Source organism: Dendrobates tinctorius, unplaced genomic scaffold, assembly GCF_039654945.1.
Source record: "Dendrobates tinctorius isolate UK_male_01 unplaced genomic scaffold, ASM3965494v1 ptg000086l, whole genome shotgun sequence".
NCBI lineage: Eukaryota > Metazoa > Chordata > Amphibia > Anura > Dendrobatidae > Dendrobates > Dendrobates tinctorius.
The window spans coordinates 45,490,507-45,515,451 of record NW_027361754.1 but is presented as its reverse complement, the minus strand read 5'-3'; the positions used below and the strand labels follow the sequence as shown (position 1 = coordinate 45,515,451).

The window sequence follows — 24,945 nt, the reverse complement described above, 5'->3', positions numbered from 1 at the left end:
TGGAACTTGATTGCGGCTGCTTAGCCACCATCCGGAGAACCGTGTGTTACAACATTTCATCAATTTTTCTGTTAGCCACATCCAGGTAGATTAGCTAAAGTTCCATGGGTTGCAAACTTTAAACTTGTTGATTATGTTGGGCACCACAGGCAAAAGAACATCAAGATCTCTGGGGATGGACTTGTAACCTTGAGATTGTTGATATTTTTCAACAGTTTTGGTTCTCAAGTCCTTAAACAATTCTCTTCTCGTCTTTCTGTTCTCCATGCTTAGTGTGGCACACACAGACACACAATGCAAAGATTGAGTTAACTTCTCTTTTTATCTGGTTTCAGGTATAATCTTCATTTTGCCCACACCTGTTACTTGCCACAGGTGAGTTTGAAAGAGCATCACATGACTGAAATAAAGTGATTTACCCACATTTTTTGAAAAGTTCTGGCCTATTTTGGGGGTTTTGTATGAAATTATGTCCAATTTGCCTTTTTTCCCTCTGTTTTTTGTGTTATTCCAATAGCCACAAAGAAAAGAGTCATAGCCTCCGTGCACCACCACTCTCCATCCTGTGAACCGCAGGCTGCTATAAACCTACGACCTACAAGATGTCAGCACCCTGGCACAGGCGGTGCATCAACATCACTGGCTGGTGCCGACTGTGCTGACTGTATAGTTTTTTACACTTTAGATAGACCCCAGTCCAGCGTGGAAAGACATTGTGGAATAAAAAATGCTTCTTTATATATTGGATCAAGGATCATCATTATGGTTAGCGCATCCCAAAGTTGTGAATTGTCTTTTCCTTTACATCATTCGTCATGAGACATACAACTTGGATGGCAGATCCAGGTTTTGGTTGACTTTTATTTAATGTGTATGGGAGTCTTTAGGATCTGGTAATCTCCATAAAGCTTTCTATGATTGATTTCTAAAGTTAAAGCTTCACTGTAAAAACCAAACAAACTGAGGTTGGGAGACAAAAGCTACCAGCAAAGTGGATGAGATATTACAGTAGCTAATTTTATCCAATCTGTGAAAACATTGACCGGCAGAGCAAATTCAAAATCCACAATAGGTCCATCCAATGCTGCGGATTTCACCATGGATTTCTTTTACAAAAATCTGCAGCAAAATCTACAACAAATTTTTCCAATAAATATGCATCCTGGGCTGATAATTTTGCTCTTGTAATTCTGATCGCAGCCTTACGTGCTCTCGGGTATGTATTGTATTCCGATATTAAACATGGAAGAAGTGCCATCGCCAGTCTTTTCTCATGTAAGCAATGCAGGCATCACCATTCCAACCTATTAAGATGATTTGTCTGAACCCTAATCATTCCTGAAGTAACAGAAGTGCAGGGCGCAGAATACCGCGTAGAAGCCTCATTAGTGACATTTTGGTGGCTTTCTTGTCTGTCTACATCCAGTTATCAATCAGGGTGTGTTTTGTTTTTTTTGTTTTTTTTACGGAGAGGCAGCTGGGTGCCAATGTTGCACTTGGGTCTGTTCTTTGTAGAAAAAGGCGTGAAACTCAGCTTTGAATTGTGGATTTCGGACGGAAACTGAGAAACAAGCAAACAGCGGGAGTTCACATTAAGAGGTGTGAAAAACTCACTAGTATGTGAAGTGGCCATCAGTCTGATCTCAAAAAAGCCCCTCATAGTCTGCTCCATATACAGTGCTGTGCAAATTAATAGGGACAAAACATTTTTTTAAGTAAAATCGTAAGTTGGTTACCAGTCAGTGATTCAAACCAGTTTTAACTGCTTTGAACAGGTGTGAGTGCCTGTTCAAAGCAGTTAAAACTGGTTTGAATCACTGACTGGTAACCAACTTACGATTGTCCCAATTAATCTGCACAGCACTGTAACACCAGGCACGCACATTAGGACCTCTTCACTGACAAGTGGGGGTCCCTAAATTCTACAGCTCTCTTCTATTATGGAAGATGCTTGCCCTGCTTTATAGTTTTGTCTCCAGGAGGATGAAAAACTATATGGCGCCTCGGCTATCCCACCATAGAGTAGTGAACACTGCCGTGTACGAGATGTATCACTGGCGCAGAACGGCATAAATCAAATGGCACCAGCAAGCAGGGAATGGGATGAAAGTCACCTTACAAAGCAGCTGTTCCCTAATATAATGGCGCTAATGCAAAAGAAGACGCATCCTGATAATAAGTGAGTATGGCATTGGTGGAATACAGGCTGCCGTAATCACTGCTTATTAGATATAAGTGCCTTAGTTACAGCATAAAAAAAGATCTATTAGACCTGATGAGGCTGGTTGACTTACCATTAAAATACATGTCAAAATGGCTCTGTGAGCCTTGAGGAGCATAAAATGTTCATTTTAAAGGGGAGGTCTCACATTCATAGTTTAGGAGCGCACCAATCCTCTGTCTCTTGGCTTACTGCTTGTTGGAGACTGGTGCACCCCTGAAGATCGACAGTTCAGACCACTGGACCAAACTGAACGCGGAGGAAGCTTGATAAGGGGCATTGAATCTGACAAGCTTCAGAGCAGCGCATGCAAGATGTATAGCAAAGAGCTTGTAAGTGTTGCGCTGCTTACCTAGGAGACTGGTCTCTGCCGATAGACTGCAGCAGTGATCGGTAACCTAGTTAATGAGCAGCAAATATAACAATAAATATCTCTCCTTTATCAAAAAATAGGAGGATTTGTAATATTATAATTGTTAGTAGTAGTAATAGTATTAATAAGTACACTCCAAAGTAGCTTTTTTATAATCACTTGTCAATTGTACCCATTTAACAAGATGAGAAAACCCCTTTACAATTAGGCATGAATACTTTTAAGAAAAGTTTACATGGCCATTTAGACATGGATTTTCACTGTAAGTACACTAGCCTCATCAGTACATTTAACAATATATGCATTGTGAAAACTGGTGAAGAGTATAATAATTTATAAATGTATCCAAGTCTTCCATAGCAGTAAATCCCATTTAAATGCTCCATAATTTTGGTGATTTCTCTCTGTTTTTTCAGTTACAAGTTTTGCATTGTCCCAACCTCTCAAATATCTTGCAGAAACTGAATTTGTACAGACAAGGACCAATTTCTGAAGACATCACCAAGACACAGACCTCTAGGAAGGCCCCACACTGGACAGCGCCCCCTTGCTGAGATTGTTGTACAGGTTTCAAACTTAAAAAAAAAGTTTTAGATCCCTAATGTGTTGTCTTTAACACATTGCTGTTATTGTTTGTCTTCCTTCAATAAGTGTCTGAAACCTTCCATAAGTCTATGAATAGAGCAGGTCTGAAGTGCATCCAATGGAAATCCGCATAAGTGGCCACCTTATGCCTCTTGCACCTCTTATATGAGAGGATGACATTAAGAAGAGATCAGATGAAGTCCAGTCTGTCCAATCCCCTAAGACTGGGGGCTGTCCCTACTGACATGAAGTTGTCATTGGTCCCCTGTGAATTGACGGGATCGGTATTTATTGATGAGGGTTGTTTAGTACTTTGCGCTTTAAAATAGATCATAAAATACACCCATAACACTGGTATTCAGCTACCCATAAACCCGAAATTAGCAACCTGCAGCCCTTCAGTTCTCATGAAACCGCAAGGTTATGTTCACACAATGTTTTTTTTGTTTTTCTTTACTCAAGTTATTCTAGCAGAAACCACTTCAGGAAAGTTTTTCTCTTCCTGAAAAAGTTTTGAAAGTCTTCTTTTTTTTCCACAAACACTTTTTTTGCAGCCTTTAACTGCAAAGCCTAAATGTGGAACAAGAATCCATCAGGATCCGCTTTAAGGAAGTCACATGCATCTCTTCAAGAAAAAAAAAGCGCTGGAAAATACCTCACAGGAACAGTAAAATGGATTTCCCAAAAAAAAAGAATAGGAGATTTCTGAGCGTTTTTTGAAACGGTTTTTCAGGAGGATTTTGTAGAGAATTGTAGTGCAGTGGGGTTGGTGCAGTGTGACAGATCAGGGAGTGACCCAGGAAAGTTCAAAACAAAGTCTCTTTCAGGGTGGTTTCACATTTGCGTTTAGGGCCGCAGCGTCGGCCTGCGCATGGCCGCCGTTAAGCCCCGCCCCCTGCCATGCCTCCGCCAGTAGCTCCGCCTATGGGCGCATGACGCTGCATGCGTCCTGCATCCCCTATCTTTAGCACTGGGGACGCAGGCCATGCGCAGGTATGCGTTTGGCGGCGCATGCGTCCTTTTGACGCTGCGCTGACCAGCGCCAAACGCAACCTGTCGGCTTAGCGGCGGCCGTGCGCAGGCTGACGCTGCGGCCCTAAATGCAAATGTGAAACCACCCTTAATGATCAGCGTACTTGGAGCACCCCCAGGGCTGTGGGCTTACTTGGTACCAGGCCGGAGTCTTAAAGGGATGTGTTGCGGTGGCAGTGACCCGGTCCGTAGCCCTGGGTGTCCATGCAGAATAAGAGGAATAAAGTTTATGTGTAGATAAGTTTGTGTCACCACCTGTGGTATCTGGTCAGTAGGGGACCAGCGCTGCAGTGCAGATCCTCTGGGACAGAAGGTGTGATGCAGCAGAGGTGTAATAGCTCATCACAGGCAGAGCTGTAGTCCCAGGGCAGTGGTAGTAGATGTTGAGGTAGATGGTGTAGTGTGCAGGCAAAGGATGTAGCAGTGCTGAAAGGTTGTCGCAGGAAGAAGGCAGAGACACAGCTGAATGCAATTCCAATGCTTTACTCACAGTTTTCTGATGAACGCAGATACCCGCTTCAGTGCCGTGTCCTCCTTCACGTGAGGGGCTCAATCAACTCCCAGGCAGATGACGCACACCCTTCCAGCACTCCCTTCCATACTGTATGTGCTTTTACTGGACGTCTCCTTACTAGCGCTAATCTGAAGTACTTGCAGTTATGAATTACACTCAAGTTCCTCCTTCTGTCTGTTACTTAGAACTCCACTCGCATGACAGGCAGCTGTTGCCTACTTCAGGGACCGCTTACAATAAGGTCCCGGCTCACACATGTTGCTACTGTGTTGTCGAGTCTTAGTTGGGAATAAAGCATTTCCATTTCCATTTCTGCTGTAGGATCATTAGCATCCACACAACCTTGGATGCCGGCGCCCGGCCTTTGGCACTTAAACTTAGGGAAGGGCTCTGCTTTAGCCTCAGTCCCTAGCTCTCCTCCATATGTTCCGTCGTTTCCTATCTTTCTGGAGAACTGATCCTTCTGCTCCATTCCTTCCCAGCAGCTCCAGCTCACAGGAGACTGCTGCATACACGTCCTCTCACTGCTTCCCCCATTGGGGAACTGATCCTGACTCCCTATCAGTTCTCTCGCTCTCTAAAACTAGGCTCCACCCATCTCCCAGCACCTTTCATGAACCAAGCTGGGGTCATATAGGGTGCCTTGCTGTTCTAAGGTTCCCATGCTGGGTGCAGGTGTGGAGTCTTGTCAGCTGCACCCCATTTTACCTTGGAAGTGGGATACTACACCTGAGGAGGAGGTGCAGTACCTCTGTGGTGGCTGGACCCTGAGGGGTGCCACATACCCCCCGTTAAACACAGCACGTCCATGGGCTGAAACAAGTAAGAAAACAAGATGTTACTGGAACATGCAAATTTTTGTTATCGTGTGTCATCAGGTAAAACATTTCTCAAACTCAACTTCCCTTTATGGGAGGCACTTGAACGTTGCATAACATATATTAAAACATACCTATAATTTACTAATGCTATCTTATATATTATCACTATTTTAAAGTGCTACTGGCAGCAACTGTTAGAACTAAGAAGTTCGCTACCAGGTCAGGACATACTATCCCTGCTGAAATACCTTAGGTTCTGACACCTATCTATATATTTTTAACACTTATGCTTTTCCCTAACTTCTCTGGGTAACAACTGTTACTAAGGTTTGCCACCTGATGTAAACACCTTGTCACTTTATCAACTCTTCATATTCTAGCTTTCTTCAAAAAGGTGCTTCAAAATCCTATCTATTTATGCATATCCAATTATTTCTATTACAATATCATATAACATTCTATATTTTTATATACTATAAATAATCTTACAGATATAATAACACTTTTATTAATTACAACAAAGCTGTGATCAAATGAGGTAATGGCAGATACTGTTACAGCCAGTATCTTCAAGTGTCCTTGTGCTTTGTGGAGGACCCGCTAAAAAACCTCCAACGGTGGTCCTGGGTGGCCTGCAAGGATATTCCTGGTCTTCCCCTTAGACCCTGTTTTCAGCCACACCCAAAGAGTTTTTTTTTCAGGTCTGCTGCTGTGATGTAATGATGATTTCCTATTGTCCTAAAAAGCACAAGTAAAACCAAGAAGCAGCACCTAAACAGGTGCTAAACTATATACAAATAGAGTGTCCGGATCACTCAGCGTTCTCATAGTCTATTCCTTAATGGTGCCTAATTATTTAAAACTGGAAGGAACATTTTGCCAAAACGCTCCTGGGTCAACTATTTACAATCGGACTTGCTGAAAGTTCTGTTCAATTTTTCCTAAGGACTGGAAGCATCTGGCTTTGGTTGCCTCCAAGGTAAAACTTCTGTGCTCCTCCAGCTAGGATACACAAGGCAAGCATTTTCACTTAGCGTGTGTTGCAATGCTTCACTCAGTTGCGCTGGAGTGAGAACTGCCTGGGTTGGAAGTGTGGCAGCTTGTTGTTTGGTTGCAGCTGGTGACATTGCTGCTCTGGGTTGCTCAGGTGCTTTACCCACCACTGGTTTAGCTGGTGGAGCGGTTACTGTTGTCCCCTGGTGGTCAGATGGAACTGTTGGTGGGACCTTTGTTGGTGGGACCTTTGTTGGTACTGATGCCCCCTGTGTTTCTGTGGGGCTGTCAGCTCGGCGGGAATTCTGCGAACATGAAGCGTGTACCATCCCGTCTCCAAGATGGCGGGTGAAGGACACGTACTCCCCCGGAAACAGGTCGCGCTCCGGATGCCCATGGATTAGATGAGCTTCCACATCCCGCCTGTTAACAAATAGATCAGGGCTTTTTTGGAGTCCTGAATAAAACCGAACCCCCTATCGTTGTCAAAATGGAGGACTGCCCCATCCCATCCAGTTGCTCACCCCGGACCTACTTTTTGTGTCTCAGATCCCGTTCCGCCAGGGCCAGTTTCTGCTGTTGCCACTCTCTTTCCTCTCTCTCAAACTGTAAAACCTGCCTGCGGCAGATCTCCTCCATGGACAGAGGGAACCCCATTACATCTGTTCCCTGTGTATCCCCACTGGGGAATTCCGGTCTGCTGCATGCTGCTGAAGGGAACCGCGGCACAGGAGCCGGTTCCAGGATACCCCCTGGGCACGACTTTCCGGTCCCAGGCAACGGCCATGACGACCTGGCCGGATTTTGGGGTCAGTGGCAACCCGGTGGGGCCTAGCAGAGCATCCCATGTCCCAGGGGTGGCGACCATACTTGTTCCTCCAGGGCCACGATGATCCTCCTCAGACTCCGATGACAGGGAGACTGGTGCAGCAGCGGGTACCAGTGATGATGGTACTGGGGAATTGCAGGTTGGTACTGGTGGTGAGGGTACTTGGGGACTGACTGTGGGTAGCGGTGGTGAGGGTACCAAGATGGCGGACTCCTCCTGGGCAGCCTGTCTTTTCTGCGTGAGCAGAGCCTGTTTGTGCCACAAACTCCTGTACAGATCTTCAATCTCCCCTAACAGCGACGCCAGGTTGAGGTCAGTTGAGGGGCCAGAGCCTGATTCCACAGAGCTGGGAGATGTTGGTATCTCTCCACCGTGCTCCACAGGCCTCCTGCTGTTCTCCATGATGGCCTCCTGGTACTGTGGCTTCTTCCTTGCTCCCTTTCCCGCCGCAGAGCTTCTCTCCACCCCCTGGGGGCGGTGTCTCTTCCCTTTGCCGCCATACCAAGCTAGGATCTGGACCCATCTGGGTGTCGGCCATGACGCAGTTGCACAGAAATACAGGCATGAGAGGTTCATGTTGTTTTACGCTCTTCCTTGGGTACCGCCCACAATGGCACACCTATAAATAATATTACAGATATAATAACACTTTTACAACAAAGTGTTCAAGGGCGCCACATACTCACAAGCAGAAAGTAAATAGGATCCTCCAGATTGCAGCTGGGAAACAAAGGCAGTCCGTGACCGAGACCGGTTGCCCTGGGCGACTGCGCTGCCGTGTACGCTGAGGGGTTCCAGACCTTTTGGGGTCGCTTGGCCCTGTGTTGCCTCACACAGGTAGAGATCAGCAAAGCCTTCTACACTGCTCACTTGCAAAACCAAAACTGACCCACCCAACCATCTGCTGCAGGGTTTTTACAAGGAACTTGTGGCCTTAGGCCACATGGAAAACCCAGCCGGGAAGGAAATGAACTGCCCCACTACCATCCTGTAGTCCGTTTCAAAACTAAAAGCCCAGAGCAGGTTTTCTTTAATCTGCCTTGGACAAATAGATTGCTCAAGACCAACACTTGCTTTTATTTTGCATTGCAATCACAGCTATGCCTGTCACTGCAATGCACTCCCACGACCTCAATACGCTTCTATGCGCATCCTGGGGGACACATAGCGATCCTCACATATTACACCGGTCACTGCCTCACAGGATACACTGAATTTTTTTTTATAAAAAGCCCTCAATTTGAACATAACCCTATTCACAACATACCGGGCTGTCAGGGCATGTTTGAGTTGTAGTGTTGCAACTGCTGGAGTGCCGCTGGTAGCTAAAACTGTTTTTATTTACTATATATTAAGATTTCACTGGCGACGAAGACACAGCTTATATATACAGTGACTTGCAAAAGTATTCACATCCCATTGGCTTTTTATCTATTTTATTACATTACAACCTGTTTTTAAATATTTTTGTAAACTGATTTGTGTGTTATGCATCATCACTAAATAGTCTAAGTTGGGTGAGAAAAATATACAGTAATACCTTGACTTACGAGTTTAACTCATTCAGTGATTGGGCTCTCAACTCAATTTGCTCATATATCAAGTTAATTTCCCCATTAAAATGAATATAAATGCTATAAATCCATTCCAGCCCCCCAAAAACCACACCAAATTTTTTTGTTAGGTGTTTTCAAATAAGAAAAAATAACTTATTAATAACAAATAATGCACAGTATAAAAAACTTAAATAATAAAATATACATAAAATTATTATTTTTATTTACTTCATTTTTTTCACTTAATCTTCTTCACTGACTTTTGCTTTTTTGCCACACTTTCCTCGTTTTCACTTGTAGGGCGTTTCAATAAAATCCTGTCCAAGGAGGTTTGTTTGTTCCTCCCTTTCAAAATGTTTCAAAAATGAGTAAGGCAAGTGTCGTTACACAGTGCCAACGGACGACCTGTTGCAACTTTTTCAGGGTGTTTTTTTTTTTTTTTCAATAAACTCTGAAATGTTCCCCCACATTCCCAACAATTCTTCAATCTCACTTGTATGGATTACCTCCTCCATCTCTGGTTCCTCCGCATTAATTCCTGAATAATCTCCTTATGCTGCTGTTGTTGTAGCTCCTTTAATTTCTTCTTTGTGGGTTCCTTGTTGTGATTCTCGACAATTTTTTCTTCTTCTTCGTCTTCTTTATTTTCTTCTTCTTTGTCTTCTTCTTCTTTGTCTTCTTCATCCACTTCCAGGCCCATGGACTTTTCAAGGGATACATTCTCCTCCACCGCTAAAACTTCAGGTTCAAATCTTTCGATGTCCATTTCAGACACAACCTCAGGCCACAGCTTCTGCCATGTAGAGTTTAAGGTTCTTCTCGTAACACTCTGTCGGTCCATGTCGATAATTCTGAGGCAGGACACAATATTGTAGTGATCCTTCCAGAACTCTCGAAGGATGAGGTTGGTGCTCTCCGTAACCTCAAGGCAGCCAGAACAGGTGCTTGGTGTAGAGCTTTTGGAAATGGTCCAGAATATGGGTGATGTTGGCTGGAAGACAGAGGACCTTAATAAACTTGACTTCTTCAAGGATGTTGTCTCTGAGGTTTGGTGGGTGCACAGGAGCCTTATCAAGGACAGGAAGGTTATTTTCCAAAAGGTACTTCTCGAAGGACTAAAGATCAGGTTGCCTTTTGGTTTGCCCTCAAAATAACAGGCAGTGTGATCAACTTGGAGTTACATTGTGTTGTTTAAGTATTCCCTTGATTTTTTTGATAGTACACTATGATGGGGTCTGCATGACACATTATAGATCCCCCTACTCACTGGAGACTTGATAGACGGTGGACCTACCGCCTTTCCAGGGTCTCTGGAGCATAGAGGAAGCATTTTTTGCACTCATCAGCATTAACTAGAGCTCTATTTCCAGGCTTGCTTCACAGTTTGTGAGTCAGGGGGAGCAGTGAGAATATGATATATGTGTATACAGGGGTATGCTACACATCTATTCTGGAAGCCGCCTTGTTGCTTTGTGGTCATGCACGGATCAGCTGCTTTTTATAGAAGTGCTGGGTAAGAGTCCAGGTGCAGTCAGTGTATAGTGGGACTAGAATATGCGTGCAAAGGGGGGAGATATGTCAGGTTCTTCATAGTTTCTCCTACCCTTGTATGATACTTATTGGGGTGAGCAACAAACCTCTTAGGAAATGCAAAAATGTAAGTTTTTTCCTAAATGATGCAATTACTGGATGAAACATAGAGGACCATTTACCTATGTAATTGCCGATTTTTGTGTTCCTTGGTTGTTTTCTTTTTTTGCAGAAAAAAAAAATCTTGCACACTAGTAAATTTCTCCAAAATCCCAGAGTGGTCCGAGGAGGTGTGTGCATGTGTGTGCTGTAGATAGGTCTGCGGTGGAGGAGGTCAGCCATGAATTATGTGAGAGTGTGTGTTTTATTAGGCAGACACCAGCTGCTGGTCCCACAGGACAGAACCTCATGTCTGGGGAGGTTTTTAGTTACAAGCATGGGATGTATAGCGTTTCAAAGGCTGACTGTGCTTTCCTTCAGACGGATCTCACCGCACTTGTATGGGAAAGCCCAATACAGAAGTAACAAGGGGTAGAGTTACTGGAAGATCCCAAATATGCAACCCATTAACCTTTCGGGAATGAGCTGCATATTCAGGTGTGGATCTCATTAGCTGACACAGGGTGGCATTTCACTGAGGATGGGAAGAGATTGGACTCAGAGTCCTATGATATATTGTAAAGTGACCTAGAGGATTTTTTAAAAATTATTTAAACTGATTAAAAAATAAACTGATTAAAGGACTTTTAATATCGATGACATATCCCACCGATCAGCAGATTGAAAAAAGTGAAGCCACAAAGTGCAACAGCGCCGTACATTGTATAGTGGCTGAGAAGGGTATTGCAAGTTCCACCCATACAAGTAAATAGGAAAGAGCTTACCACTAAATTTTGTAAGGCAGTTACATTTACAGCAACTTCAATAACTGGTGGTTTCGGAGTCAGACCCACAATCTGTCAGATATTGATGACATCAATATTAAAGTCTCAGGAATTTTCTTTAACAATGACAAAATGAGGACAGAACATGGAGCTTGCAATTAGAAATTTGATCTAAAAGCCTGTTCTCGAGAAGTACATCACTCCTCTGCTTCCTGGGACATGCTCCTGATGATTAAGTTTGGATCAGCTGCACTGTTGAGCCACTAGTCTGAGTTTATTGCCTGTAATATAGGCAATAAACTGTAAACTATAGAATTCTTGTGAACAGAACAGATTTTTAATATCAAGTAAATTGCAAAATTCTTTATTTTGGCAAGCACTTTGCAAAAAATATTAAAGCTTCAGGGTTCAAATTCAAATTTTATACAGCGCCCCCTACCTACCATTTATAATACTATTGTACTCCTATGCTCCCCCTCGCGCAACAAATCCAGAGATAAATAAAACAGATTACTTGTATATCAAAAAGTTCAAAAACTTTGTAACATAGTTTGTATTTCATTTTTTTTCTCAATTTTCAATATCTCTGATTGCTGCAATTGAGTAAGGACCATTGCTGTTCACATCCCAAGGCTGACGGGTGTGTGCAGTCCTCTGGGCAACGTTCTCGGAGCTAACAAGCCGAAGCCAGTAATCGCCCCATTTACTGAAAGCAAAGATCAGTAATAAGCATAAAGAATGGAAAGTTGCAGAACTTTCTACTGTACAATGATTCAAATTTATTTGCTGGGAAACTCCTTTACGAGACGCCTGCAGATAGTGTACACTGCACTATAATAGCCATGAGAGCAATTCTGACTGTAATCACCTGCTTCATTTTCTATAGACCACAGGGCTCCCTCTAGAGGAGGGGATAGATAACACCATGCGCCATCCCATCCTGCAGCCTCCAGTTGTGGCGATGTCCATCCATATAGTCACAGCACCAGCCACATGCATCTTAAAGTGTAAAATAAATGATACATCTTACAATAGATAGAAGCTAAAATATGAATGAATATCACTATGGAAAAATACATATATTTGTTGATGATAAATTGATGAAAAGATGGAAAAAATATGGATGGATTGAGAAATGGGCGCAGAGTAATAGATAGATGACAGATCAATAATAGATAGATAATAAATGATAAGATAGATAATAGGTAGATAAATAGATAGATAATAGAAAGATGATGGATCAATAGATAGATAATGGATGATAGATATAGATAACAGATGATGGATAGATAAATGATAGAAGAGATAGATAATAGATAGAAGTTATAAATAGAAAAGATAAATAGATAAAAGATATGCAGATAATAGATGATGGATAGATAAGATAGAGTAATAGATGATAGAATAGATAGATAATAGAAGGAATAGGCAGAAGTGATAGATATGATAAATAGATTTTGCCCTTGATGTTAGTGGGGTCTGTCATTGCCTGTAGTCTGAGTGCTATTGATCCATTACCCCCCAGCTGATAATTCCTAGTGGGGGCATGTGAGGGATGAATGCCACACGTAATGCCTCCAATATGCCATGTTCTCTGCACATGATGCTGCTCCCTCCTCCTCCTCAGTACTGTGCCTCTTGGATGATTGGCAGGCTCACATTGTGCTGGGCATAGATACAGATAATCAGTGTAGGTGGTTGAGGAGGGAAATAGACCCCCAGGAAGCCCTCAGCCCCCTCCCCCTACACAGCAGACAGCAATCTTGGCACAGCTTCAAGTGCAGCCAATGACTCAATGCTGTGTGGCAGAAATGTGTTTTCCTGAATTATCTCCTCCATGGTGAATTTTTCTCTTTTATGAGGCAGTGCAATTGCCTTTACAGCACCATCAGTCTCTGTAATGCAGGGACAGCAGTGGCAGGAGCCTTAACCCTCCGCTCCCAGGGTATTCACTCTGGAGCCGCTGCATAATAGATGAGACCTTTTAATTATCTGGGACCACAAAGGAGTTTTACTCTCCCTCCTGCTCCAGAGCAAAACAGCATCTTCTACACTTATGGCTTTTGTTGGCTATTTTGGAGGGAATTAGCCTCATGAGTGCAACTCCTGAATGACAGGTCTCATCAGGGGAAGACCAGCACTGCCCATATAGGACAAGGACATCATTAGAAGGCAATAATGGCCTGCATAGTCTTATTCCTCCCACCTTATGGCTCAAATGGTAAATGTGAATATTTACACTATACCATATATATATAGGAATTAGATAAGGATGTACATATGGCACCCCATCTAGTAGGAATACCAAGGAGGACCCCCCACCACGAATATATATCTAGCCCATCTTTCCAAGTGGAACCAAATCAAAAACAACATGATACATTTTAAAGAGTTTATTTCATGAAACTCCTGTAAGTTTGGGAAGTTTTTGACACAAAAACACCACAAGAACTTTGGCATTACACATTATTTGTACCAATTGTACAAAACTAAAAAAAACAACTCAGTCTTATTACAAAATGGGTAGTTTATACAAGATGTTCATCATAAAAAGTGAAGTTCCTCATAACGTGGAAATAAATAGATGAGATTGTCTCTATACGGCAAGGTCCCATACAACGGAACCAATCAATACAGTCTGATCAATGAGTTCACCAGGGTCTCCAGACGGACTCCATGGTGTCAGGTCCGGTGCTGACCCCCAGCGGGCTTACTGACTGTGACAGGTGGCTCATCTTGTGGCTGAAGGTAGTGAGTCCTTGAACTGGAGATGGGGCTTGAGCTCCACCACTGGATGTGACCGTTCCATTGGCATAAAGAGGGATGACAGGTCCAGGGCTGGAGGCGTAAGCTGGGTTGGGGATGAGGAATGCAAATTGTCCATCAGTGGCTGGGACCAACTGGAAACCTCCCTGGAAGACCTTAGGCGACACGGCCTCTGCTGAGCTCATTTTGCAGGGCATGGGCAACGGAGCGGAGGCTACAGGTGCTGATGGCAGCTGGACGTGCATGGCTTGGCTGGATGGAGGAGGCTGCTGGTAGTTCATAGCCACGATTTGACCCAAGCAGCTGGAGAGATGACCAAGAAGACGCGTCCTGACCTCAGTGTTCACCCCTTCGCAGGTAGAGAGGAAGCGAGTGACTTCATTCATGCACTCGTTGAATCCAGCTCTGTACTTTCCAAGGACTGAGGGATCAGCAGTGAGAGCAGCTATGGAGGAGGGGGAGAAGACATCAAAATTAGTCCATTGCATCTCTATGATCATTGTCACTCCAATCACTCCATAGAAGAACCACAAGTCCCAGCATATCTTATTAACCCCATATAACAGTATTCATTATCCTAGTCTGATAGGTACCTGTCATTTGGACTCTTTGCAAGTTCCTCAAGTGTTTGACTGTCATTTCTAGAATGTCAGCCTTCTCCAACTTGGAATGTCTGGAGCTCTGCAACGGAAGAAATAAAAAAGAAGGATTAGCATTAATGGCAGCAGCACAGAGGATTACAGCAGAGGATGATGAGGATAATAACAGGATCCAGAGAGCTATATTATAGCCAGGCATCGAGACCTTGCATCACAAAACCAGAGGATAGTAACAGTTGTATAAAATCACAGGAAAGATGATCCAATTATATAGCGTCTATCTAATACATATAAGACCACCCCAAGGAGCACTTGCCACTTACATCTTTCTTGAGGGCATCCAGGATGAGGGTCTTCAGCTGCCCCAGGCTCTCATTGATCCGAGCTCTCCTGCGCTTTTCCATGATCGGCTTCGATGACTGGAAGATAAAAAATGAGAAAAGAGCCGATCAGTAACGATGTGGGCAGCTCTGGGGGGGGGGGGTATTTATCTTTTTGCTCTTGGCATCCATGGGCAGAACAGATGATGGGCACGGTGGCATGGACAGCTAGTAGTTACCTTTCTGTGCTCGCTGGCACTCTTAGGTTTATCGGGGGTCTGGGCAGAGTTGGCCGGTGCCCCTGCAATAGGGGAAGCGGTGGGTTTCTCCATGCTGTCGGCAGGCATGATCCTTCCAGTGGAGCGGCGATGTGCAGAGAGGCAGCTCCGCTTATGTCTGTGTCCGGCAGCGGCGGCGGCGCCCCTATATATACCCCGCGCTGCTGCTCCCCATTCGTGTGAAACCTTCTCTGCATTCTTTCCCACACTCTCGTCAGCCAATCAGCGCCCGAGGCTCGCCCACACCGCCTTGTGATTGGCCGCGGCGCATCCTCCTCTCTGCACCCCTCCTTGGACTTTCCACCCCCCCTCCTCCCCACGCCCGCAGGCTGCCAGTCACGCGTGTGGCTCATACCAGGGATCAGGGCTGGCAATGGAGCAAAGCACAGGGCTGGGATGTAGCACAGGTCACAGGGGGCTGGCAAAGCTCGCATTCTCCCAGGCATCGGGCTGCACACAAGTGCAGGCAGCCTCCTGTATCACTTGTTACTTTACCACTGCTGCATAACCTCTTTGAGAATGTAGCAATGATTTATAGAAACATTGTAGATCATTAAATATTGTTATTTTTATTATTACTATTATTTTGTTTTATTTATTATTAATTCTTATATTTTTTATTTTATTATTATTATTAGTATTTTATTATTTTATTTATAATTGTTATTTATTAATTTATTAGTATTTTTTATTATTTTATTTATTTATTATTATTTTATTTTATTATTTTATTATTTTATTGTTAGTATTTTATTTTGTTATTATTAGTATTTTATTTATTAATTTATTATTATTTTATTTTGTTATTATTTTATTTTTATTTTATTGTTAGTATTTTATTTTGTTATTATTAGTATTTCATTTACTATGATTACTGAATGATGCTTTATCAAATTACTTTTCAACCTTCTACATTCACTTAAAGGGGTCGTCCAGTGAAAACGAGGTATCAGCGATCCATACCTACTGATCTGACTGAGGGGAATTTTTCTTAATTTACTACAGGAAACCTATCCTCATTACAAAATGGTGCAACATGTTAGACCTCCCGATCATTATTTATGGGGCAGCCAGAAAAAGCCGAGCGCTGCGCTCGACATCTACATAGGGAGTGATGGAATTCACTATTCACTATCTCCATCTAACCCCCACCCCCTGAAGATGGCTGGACCATCATTGTAAATACAAACCTGTGCTTTGTATCTCCCCCACCTCATTGTAGATTGTAAGTTCTCACGAGCAGGGTCGTCTTATTTCGCTTTAATTATTGTATTGTTAACGTTGTTACTTATGACTGTTGTGTTTGAAACTGTTCAACTGTAAAGCGCTGCAGAATATGTTGGCGCTATATAAATAAAGATTATTATTATTATTATTATTATGGAAGCAGCGGTCAGGCATGAGCCACTCTATTCTAAGGGTAGGGCCACACAACCAAATTCTTTCCATCTGAGAAAAACGGTCTGATTATGCTGATCAGAGTTTGGTCAGAGGGGGATCAAAAGATGGAGAGGGGAAAAAAAAAGTTTCTCCACTTCTCCGTTCTGTCAGTTCATGAATATCGGACCGCACTTGGATGTCATCCGAGTGCTATCTGATGTTTTCCACAGACCCACGGATGTCCATTGCTGATTTTGATCTGGCACTCCAGTGGTCAGAGTCAAAAATCGTACATGTACACAGCCCCATAGAATAACATAGATACGAGTGGTATCCGTGAAAACCACAGGTAGATCTTGTCTGATAGGGTAGTGTGCACGAGTCCTAATGGAGGATAACAGTGCACGGATCTGTCGATCGGTGTGAGACCAGCAATCAAATCCCTACAGATCAACTCAACAAGTGACATCACCGGACAATTCCCTTTAAATATTCTACATGGGAGCTGATTCATCCATTTTTTTTTTGGTTGCCTAATTTTTTTCGTTTTGTTATTCTTAAAAATGGCACATGCGAGGTTAATGAACTTTGCACAACAACAATGATGCTTCACGTGGGTGCTTTACTTTTTGGCAGCTTCTTAGAGTAAAAAGTTGTGCGATCCTTTAAAGTGTCTTTAACTGCCAAAAAACAACAACAAAAAATCGAATACGTAAACTAAACATATGTTCTCCAATAAGGTCACGGAGTACAATTGCACAAAAAGCTTTTGCAACATTTCGATAAGTCACCAAAGATCAATTATGTTAAAAAACATCTGGATAATCAAAACCCTGCCCCTATTGCTGAACAAGAAGAAGAAACAAATGACAAAGGTGCAATGATGAATCAGGGCCATACTCTTTTTTTTAGATAACAAAGTAAAAAAATACTCAAATATAATCAATTAATTAATTTTGTGTTATTAATCGCCAATTCTATTCTAATGTGATCGCACACTGAATGATCACTGATCAAGTTTACTTGACCATAAAATTTGCACCTGATCGTATGAGTACCAGGTGATGTGGACAAAAACGTGGGTGTTTTGCTGTAAAAAATAAACATATTTTGCAAATCTGCATGAAATTTTTAATTGCAACTCTATTGATTGGCTGCTCATTAAAGGGATATTCACTGCAATATTCAGAATTATAGTCCTCATGACCATTGCTATACTTATATCTCCTCGCATAATATCTGATTATATTGTGTGTGTGATCATGGTGCTTCCACAGCGAAATGTAGTCTTTTACTCACCAATGGAACCAATGAGAAACTTTAGTTGCGGTGACATAAACATCATCTCTTCTTGTATGGTCATCTTAGTCCCATCTGTACCAATTGTGGGGAGTCTCTACTAAGAGACAACTCATTTTGCTTTGTAAATCTCCCCTGATTGGTAAGCAAAGTGCATCAGAATAATGCAATAAATTTAATTTTTTCTTTACTTTTTCTTTACCTTTTTTTTTTTACTTTTAACTATTTTCATGACCGTTTGGAAAAGTGTCTTGAAAAAAGTGGCACAATTTATTATTATTATTATTATTATTATTAAAGGCCTTCAGCTCCATCTTCTCAAGCCATGGTGTCTTGGTGGATCAGCGATCTGTAGGAAGATGGAACTTGTGTAAGCCTAGATAGGCCGCTAGGGTCTTCTCTGCTGTTACCTTGATAGTATCAAGCCGTCGGTTGCTGGTCTTCCTCTTCCTCTTGTTCCTTCTGTTCTTCTGACATGATGTCCTTCTCCAGTGATTGCTCTTTTCGTATGAGGTTTCCAAAGTAAGCAAGTCGTAGTTGGGTGATCCTTGCTTCCAGTTACACATCTGGCTTGATTTGTTCCAAAATTGATTTGTTTGCTCCTCTTGCGCAACTCCCAAATGTGCAAATTGTTATTAAACTTTTTTGCGCAAAAATGCTTATGTAAAGCTATTTCAGCCTTCTTTTCTGCTCACTTTCTCAAACTAAACATGGACAAAACAGAATTCATCATCTTTCCATCATCTCACTCTACCCCTCCACCAGACCTATCCATCAATGTCAATGGCTGCTCGCTTTCCCCAGTCCCGCATGCTCGGTGCCTTGGGGTGATCCTCGACTCTGCCCTTTCAAACCACATATCCAAACCATTGCCTCCTCCTGCCGCTTCAAACTCAAAAATATTTCCCGGATCCACGCATTCCTCAACCATGAAACCACAAAAACAATAGTGCACGCCCTTATCATCTCCCGCCTCGACTACTGCAACCTCCTACTCTCTGGCCTCCCCTCCAGCCCTCTGGCACCACTCTAGTCCATCCTACACTCTGCTGCCCGACTAATCCACCTGTCTCCCCGCTATTCCCCAGCCTCCCCCCTATGCCAGGCCCTTCACTGACTTCCTGTTGCCCAGATGTTCCAGTCCAAAACCCTAACCATGACATACAAAGCCTTTCACAACCTGTCTCCTCCATACATCTGTGACATGTTCTCCCGGTACCTACCCACACGCAACCTTCGAACCTCTCAAGATCTCCTTCTCTACTCCCCCCTTATCTCTTCTTCCCACAACCGCATACAAGACTTCTCCCGTGCTTCCCCCATACTCTGAAACTCTCTGCCGCAGCACATCAGACTCTCACCAACAACAGAAACCTTCAAGAACCTGAAGACCCACCTGATCCAACAAGCCTACAGCCTGCAATGATCCTCAGTCTACTGAACCACCGCACAACCTGCTCTACCCTCTCCTACTGTATCCTCACCCATCCCTGTAGACTGTGAGCCCTCGCGAGCAGGGTCCTCTCTCTTTCTGTACTTGTGTGTCCCTTGTCTTGCACATGTTTATTGTACTTGTCTATATTTCCCCTTGTCCCTGTAAAGCGCCATGGAATAAATGGCGCTATATAAATGTATAATAATAATAATGTAAAGCACTCTAGTTATGAGTTGGCATAAGGAATGTCGATCATCACTTCACATTATGGAGTGATTCTGTGACAGTATGGATAAATCTTCCCCAGGTAGTTAAATTTAGCCAATGATATATAATCAATACACAGTGAAAAAAAAATATTCCAGTGCATAATTTTGGAATTTGCAGAATTTCCCATACATAATATCCAACCAATAAAACCTGTGAGCTGAATGCCCGGGTGGTCATGTACAATTGCTTTGCTCTTTTGGCATGGAGCTGCTGAATTAATCATCCAGAAACCATATTGTGAATTCTGCATAGGCAGCCTGCATTGCGCTGTGTTGGGTTTGGCTCACATTTATGTTTTTACATCGGGGATACTTTCGAGTTGAGAGCTGACTGGATCCTTCTATTGATGTTAAAACTGCAGCTTGACTCGCTGTTTACTGTAAACACGGGGCCGTTCCTCGCCTTGTGCTTCACTACAACGACATTTAGAAAAAAGCCAATAACATTACAAAAAGTCAATATTTCCACTTGAAAATTTTCTCATCGTTCACCTGAATGGTAACCGGAGAGGTTTGTGTTTATTAGTGTTTGAGACAAAAATGATTTCTAACTTTTTGTTTTTGTAGGCACTGTTGCTGCCTCTGATGTTACATGAAACATTCCCACGCTGTATAAGTTTACTAAATGGATGTCAATATGCCAGATTGACTGACATTATCTCAAAATGTGCACTTGTGTTCAAAACACCCTTCTGCTGCTACTTGTAGAACATGTATTTGCAACATTATAGCAAATGACGTGAATTAAACCATAGGATGAGTCACTGGGTTAGAAATGTATCTCTCGCTTGTCCCGGTTGTATCCAATCCATGATGTGTTCTTGTAATCATTGCATGTGTGGCATCGGTATGATTGGATACAATCAATTGTATAAGGTTCTGTTCATTGTAATTGTAACGTGCCTGTAACAAACTCTTAGCAGAAACTCTTTGTCACAGGGTGATACCGGGTGTACGGATCCGTTTCCAGTTGCACAGATCCATAATATGGAGACTACATCTTCATCCACACTTTTGATAGCGGTCAGTCAAGCAGTTATTTTTCTCTATACCACCCCTCCCCAATATACGTGCACACTCCATTAGGCCAACAGCAACATTTCTCCCCCATATTCATACAAATTTGGACAAAAGCCATTCTTTTTGACCTCCCCCTCCCCCGGACAACATTTATTCCTCTTGACCCCCATGCATACCCATACATCCAAAAGAAATTTCCCCCGACACCCCTACTTTCACGCATGCTTTGTTTGATCAAAAGCTATTTCTCCTGGCTTCAACCTATACACATCTGTTTAACCAAAACATATTTATCCTGAAGCTTTAATAGACATGTATGCCCAGTTTGGGTGAGTGTACATGTGTTCAAAGAGGAGAAGGGAATAAGCATCTGAGAATGAAAGCACGTATTTTACGCTGGTTAGTGTGACCCCGGCCTTACACTTAGGCCGGGGTCATACTAACCAGCGTAAAATACGGTCAGTATTTTACATGCGTAATACGGATGAATGTCCCCTAAACAGTGCTCCGTATGTCATCCGTAATCTAGGTGTGGTCGCGTATTTTGCGCATGTAAGCATCCGTATGTAATCCGTATGGCATCCGTATAGCGAGATTTTCTCGCAGGCTTGCAAAATGGACATATAATGGAGCTCTATGACAGGCTTTATAACAGAAACCAAAGAATAGATATAGACACATAGAATGCATATATATATATATATATATATATATTCTATGTGTCTATATCTATTCTTTGGTTTCTTTATTAAACCTGTCAGTGTGAGTTTACTGTATAGCGCACTGAATTGCCGGCTTTGCTAAAAGACACCGGGTGCGTATTTCTCGCAAGTCACATGTGTGGTCCGTGTGTAATCCGTATTTTTTGCGCACCCATAGACTTGCATTGGCGTATTATGGCCGTAGTACGCTGACAATCGCAGCATACTGCGATTGGCAAGGACCGTAGAATATGGATGAGAAATATACGGCTGGTGCGAGAGACCCCATAGAGAATCACTTGTCCGTGTCTAATGCGTGCTTTTAGCGCCTCTCACTTGGCCATATTCCTCGCCAGTGTGACCCCGGCCTTATACTAACCTCTGGTGCCAGCGCCATTCCAGCAATGTCTGCACAAGCTCTCCCAGAGCTTGCATGACATTGTTATGTCACAAAATCCCTGTGGCCAATCAATGCTGGCTTCGCTCTATCCTTTGGGCAAATAAAGATATCCGGAGAAAGTAGCTCTCATTTCCACCGAATGTCAAGTACGCCTGCAGGAGAGGAGAGTAAAGCCAACTCTGATTGGCTGGAGAGATCGCGATCCCTGGTATTGTCAGTGCTGGAATGGTGCCAGCACTGGAAGTAAGTATAGGTGTTATTATTTTACTGGGAGGAAGCATATGGATTTAGAAGTTTGTCGTAGTAGTGAACAACCCCTTTAATGTGTAAGGCTGCCTAAGGCCGGGATCACACACAGCGAGATACGGCCGAGTCTCGCAGGTTAAAACCAAGCTCTGGCACCGGCACTCCGGAGCGGAGCGTGCAGCTTCATGTATTGCTGTGCGGCTGCATGTAGTGTGACTCCGGCCTAAAACACATGCACAATACCTGCTAATCATGCATTCGTGTTCGTAGGTGTGCGTCGGAACATCATCTGCACCACTCACTTCTGATAAGTGAGTGACTCCAGATAATCCCTTTAATGAATTCATCTACAGGCCATAAGACGAAAAAACACTTGCATCATGGAGGAAGCTGTCTCCGATGTCGCACCGAATTTCACCTACTGATGTGCGGCCATGTCTTCCTTTATATGGCTCAGCGCTCCCCTTACCTGCACAGTTCTGAAGGCCGTCAGTCAGACATCTGCTCCACGACATTGTGGCCTGTCAGACAAGCTCTTCTTGCTGCCTATATCCACATGAATTGTATTGGCAGGTGATATGTGAGTAAGAAACTTTTCCGCTCTCGTTAAAACAATGATTTGTAGACTGCACCAGGCGCAACCTGTTGGGAATGAGAATAGATCCCGCATACGTACAGGTTCAGATATCCGCCATTAGATCTCATCAGCAGCTTGGAGCCATTAATACTATTTACATAGTCTGGATTATTCTAACCCTCCTGGCTGCAATGTAAAGGGTTAATAGGTAGATTTACTTGTAGCATTTTCTGCTCAAAATCCAAGTGAAAAGATACACGGAAAATCTGCATGTAAAATTTCTGATGTGTGTGAACAGGGCTGTAGAACGCACATACATGGGATACAAACTGCACATGGAATTAGTGAATGTTCACAGTTTTTTTAATGTGGATTATGGAGAAAATTATTTTCCAAAATCCTCATGAAAAACCAATTCAAATAGCCTTTGAATAAGCTTCCTATTAATTTTAATGGAAAAAGACAGTTTTTATTTCATGTACGTTATTCCATGTGGAAAACATGTCAATTCTTGATACATTTCTGATCTAAATCTAACAACTTACGCAATAAAAAATCCATTCGAAAATTGGCAAAAAATGTGCCCCAAAACATTTTTTACGCATTTGTGCATGTGGATATTTCAGTTAGGAATTTTTTTGTGACATAAAAGCTTTGAAAAAAAACCTGCATTACTTTTTAAGCTGTTTTTGTGTATTGTATTATTTTTTCTTTTTCTATTGACTGATGAATCGGAGCTTTTCTTCAAGCAGGAAAGCTTCAAAAATTGATATATTTGAAAAAAAAAGACTGCAAAAATGTGCCGTATGGCTGCGTTTTCCATTAATATTGATAGGAAACGTATTGATAGTGCATTTGAAGCTTTTTTTTCCATGAGGATTTTAGATCAGAATCTGCTTCAAATTTCATGTAAAAAAAATTCTCAATTTGATCATTGTAGGGTGTTTATTTTTTTTAGGTGGGTAAAAGCACCAACAAAATGATTAAAGTAGCAATCCTATTAATCTGTATGGGAAAGCGATTCGCCGTTCATATTTTCCAGTCTTCTAACCGATTCGGGTCTCCAATGACCTGACCATTCTGCAGGCGCTAGGAAGTCACTCAATACTTTTCAAGTCAATGGGACGGTAAAAAAAAGACGCCGGGTGAATTTTTGAGTGTTTTTGGTATTTGGTTTTGACAAACTTTATTTTGCTATACTTAGGTGCAGATTACATGCGTTTTTGATGCTTTTTCGCACTAAAAATGCACATGCGTTTTATACCTCCGCATCTAATGCAACTTTATGGCCGGGATCACACATGCAAGAAACTCGAACGAGTCTTGCATCTTAAGGGTGTGTGCAGACGCTGCGGAATCCGCTGCGGATTAATCCACACGGATTTTTGCAAAAACCGCAGATAAACCGCAGGTCAAAAGACCTGCGGATTACCTGCGGTTTTGCCTGCGGTTTGGTCCTGCGGATTCACCATCTCCACAATGGTGGAGATAGGAACCCGCTGCGGATTCCGCAGAAAGAATTGACATGTCAATTCTTTCTGCGGTTTCAAAACCGCAGCAAATCTGTCCCGATTTTTCCGCAACGTCTACACAGCGTTTTTTTTTTACCATTCATTTGAATGGTACTGTACACCGCAGCTAAAACTGCTGCGGGTCCGCAGCGGCCAAAACCGCTGTGGAATCGCAGCGGAATCTGCAGCGTGTGCACATACCCTAATACCCGGCACTACCGCCGGCACTAGGGAGCGTGCAGCTGCATAGAAATACATGCAGCTGAACGCTCCGATCAGCGTTTCGGCGGCACTGCCGGGTATTGATGTGCCAGCCTCGTACGAGTTTCTTGCATGTGTGATCCCGGCCTATGAAAAGAATCTGCACAGCAAGAGAAATTAACATGCTGTGGATGTGAAACAGAGGCACCACAGGCCAGTTTACTCCGAGTAAAATAAAACCACAGAGGGCAGGAAATTTCTATAAATCCCATCCACTTGGCTGGAATTGTAAGGTTTCATTCCCATGATGTGTATTTTCACCACCATTTCAGCACCCATTAAGTGGGTTACTTGCAGTTTTTTTGAAAATACGCAAAGTAAAAAAAAATCACCAAAATCTCATTGTGGGAACGTAGCATAAATGAATTAAAAAAAACCCAATAGTAATATTATTAGTATAATAATAAAATGAAAGAAAATAGAAAAAAAGAAAAGGGAAATAAAAAAATTATTAACAGAAAAAAGAAAAGAAATAGGGGAAAAAAGGAAAAAAACAGAAAAAAGAAAAGAAATAAAAAAAAAGTAAACGAGAACAGAAAGATACA

At 42.7% G+C, this 24,945-nt stretch overlaps 1 protein-coding gene across 2 annotated transcripts; it reads right to left on the bottom strand.

The window, feature by feature from the left end:
* Nucleotides 1-13,716: 13,716 nt before the first annotated feature.
* HES4 (hes family bHLH transcription factor 4) lies at nt 13,717-20,094 on the bottom strand. Of its 2 annotated transcripts, none has more exons than XM_073585343.1 (4): nt 19,973-20,094; nt 15,027-15,122; nt 14,698-14,785; nt 13,717-14,549 (listed from the first exon to the last, which is right to left on the bottom strand). In XM_073585343.1, the coding sequence occupies exons 2-4, from the start codon at nt 15,105-15,107 to the stop codon at nt 13,990-13,992; spliced, it is 729 nt and encodes a 242-aa protein (XP_073441444.1). In that variant the 5' UTR covers nt 15,108-15,122; nt 19,973-20,094; the 3' UTR covers nt 13,717-13,989. The 2 variants fall into 2 exon arrangements, with proteins under 2 accessions (XP_073441444.1, XP_073441443.1); XM_073585342.1 differs by lacking the exon at nt 19,973-20,094 and adding an exon at nt 15,263-15,445.
* Between the last annotated feature and the right edge of the window lie 4,851 nt (nt 20,095-24,945).

Excerpts from the sequence above, each read along its gene's own strand:
- HES4 (XM_073585342.1), bottom strand. The coding sequence starts at position 15,370 with ATGCCTGCCGACAGCATGGAGAAACCCACCGCTTCCCCTATTGCAGGG. Across the intron at positions 15,123-15,262 it reads GTGCCAGCGAGCACAGAAAG|TCATCGAAGCCGATCATGGA; the intron begins GTAACTACTAGC and ends TTTATCTTCCAG. Across the intron at positions 14,550-14,697 it reads GCAAAGAGTCCAAATGACAG|CTGCTCTCACTGCTGATCCC; the intron begins GTACCTATCAGA and ends CCTCCTCCATAG.